This window comes from Myxocyprinus asiaticus, chromosome 3 (assembly GCF_019703515.2).
Source record: "Myxocyprinus asiaticus isolate MX2 ecotype Aquarium Trade chromosome 3, UBuf_Myxa_2, whole genome shotgun sequence".
NCBI lineage: Eukaryota > Metazoa > Chordata > Actinopteri > Cypriniformes > Catostomidae > Myxocyprinus > Myxocyprinus asiaticus.
Window position 1 is genome coordinate 33061800 of NC_059346.1, and position 13965 is coordinate 33075764.

At 37.4% G+C, this 13965-nt stretch overlaps 2 protein-coding genes across 5 annotated transcripts in view; one reads left to right on the forward strand and one right to left on the reverse strand.

Moving 5' to 3' along the window:
• The window catches only part of LOC127427940 (mucin-5AC-like), a 184695-nt gene that overhangs the window by 66761 nt on the left and 103969 nt on the right, over positions 1–13965 (reverse strand). The gene's annotated exons all lie outside the window — the stretch shown is intronic.
• Positions 1–13965, forward strand: part of LOC127427795 (spectrin beta chain, non-erythrocytic 1-like) — a 123532-nt gene that overhangs the window by 47154 nt on the left and 62413 nt on the right. For 2 of the 4 annotated variants that reach the window (XM_051675577.1, XM_051675587.1), the window contains exon 2: positions 2975–3159. In XM_051675577.1, coding sequence (XP_051531537.1) covers positions 3003–3159 — 157 coding nt within the window. In that variant the 5' untranslated portion in view covers positions 2975–3002. Of the gene's footprint in view, positions 1–2974; positions 3160–11337; positions 12030–13965 lie in introns of those variants that run through there. The other 2 variants (XM_051675583.1, XM_051675596.1) reach the window with 2 other exon arrangements.

Sequence of the window (13965 nt, forward strand, 5' to 3'; positions counted from 1 at the left end):
ATTCAATTGAGACCAGATGAAGAGTATTGATCTTAAAGGCGATCAGTCCCCCTTTGAACATCAACCTATGTGTTTTTGTTTCTGTTCCCTTCAAAACAACAAAAACTAGGCTTTAGAAATATTCTGCTGATTAGGACAGACTGGCTAGACTCTGGTTGTGAGTGAGGGTTTAATGATGGTCCCCATGAACTGATGTCTCTGTGTGTCTCAGTGTGTGATGCTATCATTGTACACTCCTTGAGTCCTTGAGAGACGGAAAGAAAGAAAAACTGTGTTTGAGGGGTGCACATTTTACCTAAACCCTCGATTTCTCTTTTGGTCCTGGGGGATTGTAATGCTCAGAGCACTGAAATATTTATGGGATAAACTTTCTTCTACAAGGCAATTCTCTTTTTTCATTCTGGAATCTGAAGATACTCAGAAGTGATCATTATGGGTGGGATTAGCACCAGGGATTGTGCAGTTTTAGGGAGGGACTAGTTGATTTAGTTTAGCCTAATCTGTATTTTAGTTTAGACTTGAATTTATTGTAGTTAACACATGCAGATGTATTCAAAAAGTGTTGCCTTTGCTGATATTTCTTTAGTGCTTTTTCCCTCGATAAAAAAAAAAGTTTATTTCATTGTTGCCTTGTTAATAACTTCATGATTTATGTTTTTAATCTGCTGGAAGTTATAAAACTGTAAAGTCACTCGACTCAAGCTGTAAATTCATATACACCCTTTTGATAGAAAATTATGACAAGCAGTGAAAAAAAATTACTGATTTGTTTGATGCTTCCAAGATTATCACCAGTCACTTTCTCAAAAACTCACCCTGGTTTAGGGCTGGGCGGTATGGCTATATATATCGTGGGGATGGAATAAAATGTCAACCAGTAAAGATTTTTCTATATCGTCTATATCGCTGTATGTAAATATCTGTGTGTGCGATGCTCGACCTGGCTGCACATGAGACTGATAGCGAGAGACGGCCACCCCTACCTTGGTGGCAGTGTTCAATAAAAAGTTATTTTTATTTATTTTTTTGCTTGTGCGTTGTGGCAGGATGAACGAGGCACAGACAATTATTCTCAAGTGCACAGTCCCACAAAGGGGGTGTTTTAATTTGACTAGTAAAAGGAGAACTTGATGGGGCGTAGTGTCTTTGGTGCAAGGGTGGTGTCAGGTGTCTGTGTTCGTGAATCCGGTGTTTCGCAAAGTTTCCGCGGAATGTGTGCAGTAATCGGCGCTCATGCGTTGCTGGATTCTGAGAGAGAGAGAGAGAGAGAGAGAGAGAGAGAGAGGGAGAGAGAGAGAGGGGAGGATTAGTGTCATGCCTTGGAGATCGTGCTCCCCGTCTTCCTCTTCCTCCAGCGTTTAAATCCCCTCCAGCTGATTGTTCGCAGGTGACGCCGATCAGCGTCTGCATTCCACTGTATACTCGCCACAGTGGTTGGACCAGTAGATTTGAACTTGCCCTGCCAACAATTTTTTTTTTTTTTTTTTTTTTGTAAAAACAGTAAACATTAATGTTTTTATTTTGCAATAATAGCTAGACATTAAACAGCTATAATGTAACTCTAAAACAGTTATATTTATAAATACATTTTTGTGGGTAAACAATGGGATACGTCTTCCAAGACAAATATCTTATCTGTGTTAGCCAGTTAGATTGTTTGTTTGTTACCTTAGCAATATCAGAAAATTTGCAACAGTTATGTTTAATACATCACAGAAAACCAAATGTTTGAGTTGGCAAGGTATGAAAACACATTCATGATCAGTGAACTCAAGATGTAGTGACAACGCAGCACTGGACCAATTGGGCAAGTGACTGTTCTGTCAACTGGCCAAAAACTCTTTCAAACTGACACCGGGCCAGCGGGCCATCTTTATAGTTGAGCCCTGCTTGGTGGCATATAATCTGCCAATGTTCAATTCATCACACAATACTAAATGTTTAAATTCACAAGGCTTAAAAACACATGTACATTGTCAACAAATGTATAACATAGTGACAAAGCAGCACTGACCTGATAGGGCAGTGTTTCCCAAACTGGGGTATGTGAGGTGACAATGGGGGTACTTAAATACAATTCTGAGATTTACTGTTCTTTTCATCACAGTCTAAAATAACTTTCAAACCCAGTTCATGTATTTCTCAGTGGCAAAAATAATTTTGTGTGCCCTCTAGTGTAGAAACACCAAAATTGTTGTGTCATAAAGGTCAGATAAATATTTAATGAAATAAACTTATCTTTTGCAGTTAAAAAAATGCATCTACTCATGCATCATGCATCACACATGTATCTTTTTTTCACCAGCCCAGCACACTACTAGGTGACGTAGCTTAGTGATAGCAAGTGAAATTGATACTTAAAATTGACATGTCAGTCATCCACGATTTTAGTTGGACTTTTTTTTTTTTTTTTTTTTCGCATTTTAAAACGTAATTTGTATTTAAGTCCCCCTCAAAGTATATTGTGGTTATGGCCCTGAGTTATATCATATCTAGCATACCCATCTCAATCGGCAAGCCATTTATTCAATATGTATGATTAATATTACATGTACAAAACATGTACAAATATAACAAGTTTAATATAAGGGAGTTGTTTTTCAAAGATAATTGTGTTAAATATATGTATTTTCAAAACCCTTGTGTGAATGTTATCTATGCATTAGAGAGAGGGTACACAAAAGGATGTTGAATGTTTGGAGGGGTACGCCACTGAAAAATGTTTGGGAACCACTGCAATAGGGCATATGACAGTTCCGTCATTTGACCCAAAACTCTGTCACACTGGCTCACATTGATTGAATGTTGTCATGTTTGGGCACACTTTATCAGCATAATTCATGGATATTTTTTGTGCTGGATTAGGTGTGGCAAAGGTGATGCGGATAAGATCTGATTCATCGAGACATCTAATAAAGAATAATATAATGAGTCCATGTTTCATTGTCTTACTCTGTACTTCTCTGATTTCCAGGGCAGCTGTAGAGTTTCCAGCGGCAACCATGAGCACACTCTCACCGACAGATTTCGACAGCGTTGAGATCCAGCAGCAGTACAATGACATCAACAACCGCTGGGACATTACCACAGAAACAGAGTGGGATAATGAGAACAGTTCTGCACGCCTGTTTGAGCGTTCCCGCATCAAAGCTCTTGCAGGTCAGATTAATGCACTTTTACCTCTGTTTGTGCATTGCATTATGCCTGGGTGTGAGAGTGGGGGATCGGTCTTTGCACCCATGTGCTTTCTGTGTGTTAAGCGGCAAGTGTCTGTGTGTGTATATTCAGTATGTCTACCTTATCAGCTAGTCAAGGTTTCAACCGGTTGTATTGTGTGATTGTGTCCTGTAGGGGGAGGCAAAAAGCTGCACATTAAAAAAAAACTCACACAAACCACAAACTCGAACACTTTACAGTGCACTGAGAGAAAGAGAACTCTATGCACAGCAGTAAAGCTACCATATTAAAATAAAGGGACCAGCCTGCAACAAACAGATTAGTCCAAGTGAAAATTCATCTTTATTAACATTCCAAAAAAATATTTAAAATTAAAATCTAAAAATGAGAAGAAAAAAAAAGTTTCTGGAGGGGTTAGGGTAAGGAAAATATTGTTGGATCAATATGAAAAAAATAGAAGTCAATAAAAATGTCCTTGTAATGATAGTAATACCAGCGTATGAGTTTGTGTGCAGTATGGTTCAACATTGTTGACTAAGCATAACATAACATGGACGTCAATGCGTAACACATCAGTATGTGTGTGTGCGTGAATAAGAGAGGTGTTGGAGTCCAGTAAGATAACATCTTCTCTTAACAAGCAGAGACTTGATATCCACATTCTTCTAAAGCTGTTATTCCTGCGGTGCTTTCTCTCTCATCTCGCCCCCCAGGGCATTTTCTTATGGCGTATCTATATGCAGGGTTGGGAGGGTTACTTCTGAAATGTATTCCTCTAAAGATTACAGAATACATGCTGTAAAATGTAATTTGTAACGTATTCCGTTAGATTACTCAAGGTCAGTAACGTTTTCTAAATACTTTGGATTACTTCTTCAGCACTGGTAGATTTTTTCACTTGGTTTGACTATAAAAACTCTGCCAGTACAATAAGACAAAATACACGTTAAAAATACATTCTCTGAAAAACCTAAATATATTATGCAGTGTTGTTTCTAAAACAAGATAAATCAAATTGATCTTGTTTTAAGGATTTTTAGATATTTTTACAGGAAAACAATACAAAAATTATCAAGATTTTTTTGCCCTAATGTCAAAGGTCTTACTAGAAAAAAAGAAATTATGATCCAACGTGAATTTTCTTGATAAAAAAAAATATGATCGTGCCTGGTAACGTGCATGTAAAATGACTAGAAATAGTATTTTAGCTTAGCATAAAGCTGACAAAGGTTTATATCACAAGGTTTATTTCTATTTCTTCTGCTCCAAACTTACTTCAAACTTACTTCTCTATCTACTCGTATGAATGTAACATCATAAAGAAAGTCATCATTTCTATGTATACATTTTTCCATCTGAAAGGACTAAATATTAAATGAAACAAATGACAATAAAATGCAAAGTAATCTCTTCAGTAATCAAAACACTTTTTGAATGTAACTGTATTCTAAATACCAATGATTTAAATTGTAACTGTAGTGGAATACAGTTACTTATATTTTGTATTTTAAATATGTAATCCCGTTACATGTATTCCATTACTCCCCAACACTGTCTATATGTCTAGCTGTATCTCTTGATTTCTCTCTGTCATCATTGGACATGTTAAAGCCAGGAGTTATCTTTTGTAAACCACTCGATATGTGGCTCTTGATTTGAGGAATGTGATGAATTAGGCATTTGGCTCACTTATAAATTACATGTTGGCTAATGAATGGTAGAATGAAAGATTAGAGACAGCTTTCAGAATGTGTCCAATGGGTAGCATACACTGCTACAAACATTTCCACCCATCTGGGTGGCCATCTCCGTTCTGCGACAGTCAGCTGAATAAGAAAACAACACAAACTCACTTCTCCATTACACGTAGAGAACTTGTCAGTCCCGGCTCAAAAAATCACTGTTAATGTGATGATAATTTTATGACAATCTTTTTTTTTTTTTTTTTTTATTATTGTAGAAAATGTAGTAAACGCCAAGGGGATATATGGCGAAGTTCTCGAAGGTAAAAATTATATGGTAATACTTTACAATAAGGTTCCATTTGTTAGCATTAATTAATGCATTAGGTATCATGAACTAACAATTATCAATATATTTGTTACATAATTGATTAATCTTTGTTAAAATTAGTTAACAAAAAAAACAATTGTTCATTGCTAGTCCATGTTAGTTCATGGTGCATTAACTAATGTTAACTAATAACTTGATTTTAAAAATGTATTAGTATATGTTGAAATTAACATCAACTAAGACTAATAAATGCCTAAAAAGTATTGTTCATTGTTAGTTCATGTTAACTAATGTTGTTAACTAATGTTATCAAATGGAAGCTTATTGTAAAGTGTTAACAATTATCTATAAAAAAAAATTTAAGTAGCTGTTTATAAAACAATATAATTATATAATATAATTATTCTCATTTAGATAATGTAGTGTGTATGCATATATGATTAACAATCAGAATTTGTGGAACACAGTCGCCATTCAAGACTAGTAGAACTCTGAAAATAAGGACCCTCACCTTTCTGTTCGGTCTGCTCGTTTACTAGTCTGTCTGAAGTAATAGAGCTCAATGACTGGAAAAGACTGAGCGACACGTGAGGTTTAACAGAACTGATAGCTTAGAGTCTAGCTTCTAAGAGCACAGTCTGTATAATTGAATTGAATTTGAGAGGAGTTTAATTTACTCTGTTGCCTTTAGAAACAGCATGCTTCAAACCCTGCATGGTGAATTAACCATACCAATCTCAATAAACATCAGGAAAAATAAAAACCCTATTGTTGTTAGAGAAGCTGAGAATACTGATCTTAAAACAGTGTTGGGTAGATTACTTCTGAAATTTAATCCATTACAAATTACATGGCAAAAATTTTAATAAGTAATACAATGTTTTATTTGACACTTTTAGGTAATCAAATCTGATTACTTTTGGAGTATTTGAATTGTATGTTTTGAAAATCTAATAATTAGTTTTCAGTGTATTAAAAGTTCTCGAAGCTATTTTGCCATTCTGGAATTTCCACAAGCTGAGCCATTGAATTAACCATGCCCCGTCTTTCTTGGTCATACTAGTCAGATTTTTGAGAAGTCAGACTAACAGACCTAGATAATACGATTGAAGCTTGGCTTCATTCAGGGTTTATATACATTAATTGAACCACAACTGGCCTTGGCGTTGTACGCATGCTTAGAGAAACCTTCAAAAGAGGCAGTGCACGATGTGTATTTGGCCCTTCCTCAGCTCACGTCCTTCTTTCGAATATTCAGTTACACATTTTGCATATATACTTAGATGAAGACTGAAGCTCTACTATGCAATCCACCGCTGTAGCTTCATTATAACACATGTAAACATACTGAGTGACAAACTTGATGGACAGAGGGACTAAAGCTCATTTCCCACACTGCTGTACTGGAGAGCTTTGACTCTCACACCCATGCACAGTTTGGTTTTATTAGAGCAAAATGCATTGCTGGCGTTGCTTCAAATCCAAGTCTGTGTGATCGCACAGTGAACTATTTCTTCTCTCATTTGGAAGTAGTGATATAAAAATGTTGGCACAGTGAACTATTTCTTCTCTCATTTGGAAGTAGTGATATAAAAATGTTGGCACAATTTAAACATTTTTTGCCTTTCATTTTCATTTATGTTTCTAGTCTGCTCATTTCTATCAAAGCAACCTGGTGTCATATAAATGTTGTACTTACCACAGTCATATAACAAAAAAGATAAGATAAAGGTAATAAATCATACTGTATCATACAGTTCTCCAAACAATACTTGGTGTGTTCATGTTAAAATGCTCTCTGCATAATTTCGAACACATGCACACTGACACGCTGACTCAGATTTGGCCTTTCCGTTGGCGCTGCACTGCTGGTGATGCGGACTCATGCTGTGACTGATGTTCTTGATGGTTTTTATTGTTTTTGTGTATGTCGTGTTAACTCGTCCAGTTAATTTAGCGGTGCATGCTCGTTCTTCGGATAAGTTTGATAAAGCGAAGACGTTGAAATGGCGACATACACACGGCTCTTTATTGGGTTATTGATTATCGTGCACCTGGCGTCAGTCTGTTACTTATACTCAATGGCGCCTAAGAGCAAAGACCCAATACTGACATACACAAGAGAGGATCTGCTTCTGCTCCATTCTGCTGACTACGACATACCTGTGGATCTACCGGACTGTTTGAGAACACAGACGGCTGAAAGTAGATGCCGGCGAAAAAGAGGGCATAGAGGCGGCGTCAGACGGCATCTTCGACGTGAATATAGACCTCCATTACCTGCAATAATCCTGAGCAATGTCAGATCGTTACAACAAAAGATTGAAGAACTATGCATCAAGGCTAGAGCCTGTTTTGAGTATCGAGATGCAGGTCTTATGGTGCTTACTGAAACTTGGCTTTGTCCAGAAATGCCCAGCTCGCAAATTGAGGTACAAGGCTTCTCTCTTATTCGGGCAGATAGGTCTGTCACCTCGGGGAAAAGCAGAGGCGGTGGCATCTGCGTGTTTGTAAATGACCGATGGTGTAGCCACGTGTTTGCAATCCAGACATTTAAGTTTTATGTTTAAGTTTGAGACCTTTTTATCTCCCGAAGAGAGTTTGGGAAAATTCTGATCTGTGTTGCTTATGTCCCTCCATCGGGCAAAGCGGCAAATGCCGCGAGCCTCATAAGAGACTGTATTCAACTCCAGCTTCAACATACACCAGGAGTGCCGGTTTTTATTCTCTGTGATTTTAATCATTGTAAATTAGAGATTGCTCTCTCTGGTTATGAAAAGTATGTTAAATGCATTGCAAGAGATAAGGTTTTGGACAAATGCTATGGGAACATAAAAGAAGCATACACGTCCAGATCAAGGCCTCCCTTATCGAACTCTGATCATAATACTATGTATTTAATTCCAACATACAAGACTCTGTTGAAGAGACAGAAACCTGAGATCAAAGTTGTAAATGTGTGGCCGAAGAACAGTGTTGAATCTGTGAAAGGTTGTTTCATCTGCAGCGATTGGGAAGTTCTCCATAGCAAGGACATTGATGAAACTACAGTGGTAACGATGGACTACATTAAATTTTGCACGGATAATGTGGTATCCAAAAAGGAGGTGATCACTTACCCCAACAACAAACCTTATATAACGAAGGAGATAAAAGATTGTATTAATAGAAAGAAACTGGCTTTTCGAAATCACGATCGTCTCACATTAAAATTTGTTCAGAAGGAATTGAATCAGCTATTAAGAGATGCTAGGAAGAAACATAAGTAATTCTTGGAGAAGAAGTTTTATATGTCCAACCCTGAACAGCTTTGGGATTTTATGAAATCTATAACTAATATGCAGTCTTCAAGGAACGTTGTATCTACTCTTGATGACTTACAGAAAGCCAATGATTTAAACAACTTTTATCTAAGATTTGAGAATTGTGGTCATACTTCTGAGAATAGCACTATTGAATTAGGGTCCACTTTAGGTATTATTAAAGATAAGTTGTTGATTGCGAACCAGATCAACTACAATTTTAAACACATTTGCCCTAAGAAATCAGCAGGCCCTGATGGAATTTCTGCCTTTATTTTTAAAAGTTGTGCAGATGAATTGACTCCAGCGTGGTGCCCCATATTTCAACAGTCTTTGGATACCGGTATTGTTCCCAGTCTTTGAAAAAGTGCTGTGATCATACTGGTTCCAAAGATAGCTAAGCCATTAGACAATAATGATTTTAGACCGGTCGTGTTAACGTCTGTTGTTATGAAATGTTTTGAAAAGTGCATTATGTCTAGGTTTAAAGCAGAGGTTGCTAGCAAATTAGATCCTTTACAGTTTGTCTATAAACAAGGGAGGGGGAACTGAGGATGCTATTAACAGCATCATGCACTTGATTTTGAAACATTTAGAGGATCATAGAGCTTATGCTCCTTTACTTTTTATCGATTTTAGCTCTGCTTTTAACACTATTCAACCCCACTTGTTAATTAAAAAGATGGAGCAGTTGAGTGTAAACCCATCTATTATTAAATGGTATTTTTCTTTAACTGATAGATCTCCATGTGTGAAAGTAAATAACTGTCTCTCACAACAAAAAAATATTCGTACAGGGGTTCCGCAAGGCTGTGTTAGTTCACCAATTCTTTTTACACTTTTTTACAAATGAGTGCTCAAGTAAGCATTCACACAACTACATTTTTAAATATTCGAATGACACAGCTATTTTAAGTTTACTTTATGTGCAGGACAATATTAGCACTATCTACCAGTCAGAAATAAGCTGGTTTGTTGACTGGTGTGATAAGTTAATAATAAACGCAAAGAAAACTGAGGAGATTGTCTTTGATCCAAAATGTATAGGTGACCATCGTCAAGTGGTTATACATGACCAACACATTATTCAAACGCAGACTTATAAGTATTTGGGCATTTTTATAGATAGTTCATTTACTTGAAAAACACACTGAATGGGTTTGCACCCGTCTGAACCAGAGATTGTACTTTTTACGCAGACTACGTCTTTATGGAGTTAACAAGGATATTATGTTATTGTTTTACAAAGCTGTTTTAGAAAGTATTGTCAGGTATGGTATTATGGTATGGTTTGGGAACCTAACTATACAGCTCAAATCTAAATTGGTGCACCTGGTAATGACAACAAATGAAAATTGTTGGGCAGGAAGAACATCTTAATCTTTAGGGTTTATATGAGCAATGTATTCTTAATCAGGTGCAGAAGATCTTATGTGATCAAACTCATTTTTTTTTATTCACAGTATGAATTGCTTCCCTCCGGGAGAAGATATAGAGTTCCATTTTGCAAATTAAATAGATACAACAATTCCTTTTTATCTGTATCTGTGCGAATGTTTAATAGCTTGTTTAGTAGTTAAAATAGTTTAGCTTGATGATATGTTATTATTTGTATTATATTATGTGTACTATTTGTGTGTCTGTGTGGTATTGTTTTATGTTTTTGTGATGTGTTTTTTCTTATTTTGTCTATGCAACAACATGAATTCCACAACAAATTTCCCTTCGGGGACAATAAAGTGTACTTTAATTTACTAGTGCTTCTGGCTATGATTTTTTATTTTCTATAATCCGCGGCATCCAAGCACAACTCGCCACGCGCCCCACCAAGAGCGAGAACCACACATTATAGCGACCACAAGGAGGTTACCCCATGTGACTCAATTTGGGCCAGTTTGGTTGCTTAGGAGACCTGGCTGGAGTGACTCGGCACACCCTGGATTCGAACTCACAACTCCAGGGGTGGTAGTCAGCGTCTTTACTCGCTGAGCTACCCAGGCCCCTCTGGCTATGATTTGACCTTTGCTCTCTTCTCTTTGATGGTCACTGTTGGTGTCACTTGCTAAGCAGCGCAATCTGCAACTGGAATGGTCTTCATTAAACCACTTCCTCTTGTAAAATCTTTTCACACACGAGCACACAAGGAGAAATGAGTGTGTGCCAGAATTCCTTATGCAAATGTGTGTGAGAGAAACAAAGAAAGAAATTCCCTGCTCAGGGCTTTTCTGACTAGTTTTTTTTGTTTTGCTAATATAAAATTAATTCTGTTTACTGATTTATAACAAGTCATTACATCCTGAGATGAGAGTTCATGCTAAGCTCTCTGTCACTGCAGGCGTTGCCAGCCATGTTCATAGCTGCTGAGGTGGCGCACACACACTTGCACAGGAAGAAAGACTGCATTGGCTTGTTGAGTCTTTCTCAAGTACTTCCTTCCTGCCTCAACGTCCTATTTTATCTATGAATGTGTGCAGGAAAGCAAGAGTTTGAGATGAAATAAAGGCAGTGGTCTTCTAAATCTAAACCACTTAAGCTTAATGTTACAACTCATAAAATTTTTTTATGAAAGCTGTCAACTTATTTTTCCTCGATTATACTAGCTATCTTGTCACCTCAAAGATCTGATCCCCCACGCCCATTTATCCAGTGAAACCATCCATCTCCTGACTTCTGCTCCACCCCATGCCACCTTCAGAAATGGTTCATCCCACACCTCCATGCCCCCCCTTGTCTGTCTCTACCTCAGGCTGTGCCTGAACTTCGCTCCTCCCACACACACCTTATGCAAATGCCAAAGCTCAGAAACCGAGAGAGAGAGAGAGAGAGAGAGAGAGAGAGAGAGAGAGAGAGAGTAGGAGGCTTTGTTTACTTAGGAAGCCGAGTGCAGCTAGTTTTGCAGCCTTGCTCAAACAAGGTGTATATGTGCGCAGTGAGTGTGTAAGAGTGAGGAAAGAGCTTTGAACTGTCTGCAGCCGTGAAGAGGGAAAGAGGTGAAAGAGGGGAGAACATTTTGTCCTTACTGTACCTTTTTTCCCCCCTTCATCTGTACTTGTGATTCTTCCATTTTGCCAGAGAATAAGGAAAGGGAATCAATTAAAGGATACATTTTTTTTTTTTAAACGGACGAAACAGCATGGCGTGGGTTAGCGCTCACTGATGAAACAATTAGATGCACTCACACACTTGGAGAGTTTGTTTTTGAAGCAAACTTTTTTGCAACATTGGGAAAGTTAAAATTTTTGGCTCTTATTTTCTTCTTGTTTTTCAACCTTACATTTGAGAAAAAAAAAAAAAAAAAAAAAAACATTTGTGCCATGCTTATGAATCCTGGCTAACAGAGGCAGAGGTGCTTTGCTCATTTGTTTTGGATGAAAGCTGACTGTGAGGTTCATAGTGAAAGCTAGCATTTGTTACATCAAAAGAGAGGAGGCATGGATTTTGATCCACGGGAACCTGAGCCATGTCTCTCGGCTGCTGCATTTGTAAACCAGGTGCAATATTCCAACATCCTGGAGGGCCGTTTTAAACAGCTGCAAGGTAAGTCTCGAAGTTCTCATAGACATTTTTGCTTTTTTTTTTTTTTTTTTGAGTGTAGATGAACCACTACACTTTTCTAAGAGTGGCTCAGCCTCTCTGCTAACTTTGAGAACAAGTCGTACTGTATCAAATCTTTGTCTATGGAGCCTCAAACACTTCTGGCATTATAAATCCCCTGAGAAAGACCACAATCTTGACTGTCACTTTCAAAAAGATGACATCATCAAGATCTAGCAAGGGTCAGAAATTAACTTTTAAGGGGCATTTTTTTTTACCTTCATAAGGACAATTGTTTTTCTAACCTTTATGAAATGACACATACTTCAATTTAATCAATTCATTCTGAAAAATGAGATACTGTTGGACATTACCGTTAATATTAAACCAAAAACAACTAATATTTGTAGTGCTGGCTGTTGGCACTGATTTCTGAATTTGATTTTAAGTTAGATTCCAATTTCAATTTGATACAATATCGATTCATTTGGGAATATTTTAGTTACAGTGTCAACAGGCATGTTTTAATGTTAATGTTCTGTATAGATATTATTTTATTAATACAATGATATAACTAAGTAAAAAAAAAAAGAATATTAAGAACTACAGTACTGTGCAAAGTTTTAGGCACTTTTTGCAAATAGAATGGAATAGAGTAGAAGAACAAGGAGCCCTGCAACAGATGGCATGGCCTCCACAGAGACCCCAGTGAACACTGAGCCATTCAGGGGTTCTATGAAGAGACAGAAGCATTTGAAACAGCCTAAATAGATAGAAGAACTTTGGCAAATTCTCCAAGAAGCTTGGAACATCCTATATGCCAACAACCAAGAAAAACTGTGTCCAGGTGTCCCTAGGAGAATTGGTGCTGTTTTGAAGACAAAGATGGTCACACCAAATATTGATTTAGCTTTTTCATGTTTGCTGGGTTATGTCTGACGTTGTTAATTGAAAAATGAAAACTATTTATGGCATTATTTTTGAAGACGTACTCACTATGCAACATTTTTCACAATTGCCTAAAACTTTTGCAAAATATCAGATGTTATAAATAAAAAATAAACTCATTATGGGGAATTTGTTTGCTCCCATATTTAGAATTTCGAGGCATTTTTGTTAATTTCTGTGACATTTTTCCTCTGAGCCCCTATTAATTTCTAACCCTGGATTTAACTTCTAAAGCATAAACGCTAGTATCAAAAGTAATGCGTGCTGTTACAGATGCTCCAACAAACCCCATCCTCAACTTCAAACCTGACTTTTCTGACTCTGATGAATAAAGTTTTCTCTCTCTATGCACCACTGATGGTGCAGATGCGAAAATAGGCCTACAATGATTTATTTTTATTCCTGTGCATGAGAGAAAGTGAGACACCGAGACCTGTGCTGGTCTCCTGGAGAGTGGCCTTATTTCAGGTACCGCAGGGCTTTTGCCCCAGATCCAAATTACACTGTGTTAAAATGGGAGTGAAAGGACAAGAGGGGAGTAGATAGCAGAAAGGTGTAGGAGAGGCAGTGTAAGACAGAAGAGGATAACAGGATGGGTAAGGAGTGGAGAGGAACAGATGGGAAGTGAAGAGGATAAGAAGGGAAGTGTTGAGGATAACAAGAGTGGAAAGAGATGCAGAAACTCGAATCATGTGCATTATTAATGTAGAGTTCAGTCTGAAGAAAAGGTTACACATTCACACCTTCTTAGTTTTTGTGTTTCCCTGGGTTTATCATTCTTGCAATATTTCTTTCTCTTTAAAACCACACTTTAGAGAGAGGCGTAGCATGTGTGCACTCTGCTAATCCCCCCCCCCCCATGACACAAGATCTGATCTGGTGTTTGTGTGTGCGCTTGAGGTCATGGGGAGTGTTTCTCAGTTATCAGGGAGATAAGTACTCAAGCATTGTACTTTTCATGCTTATTATCTATTGTACAGAAAGAGTGGCA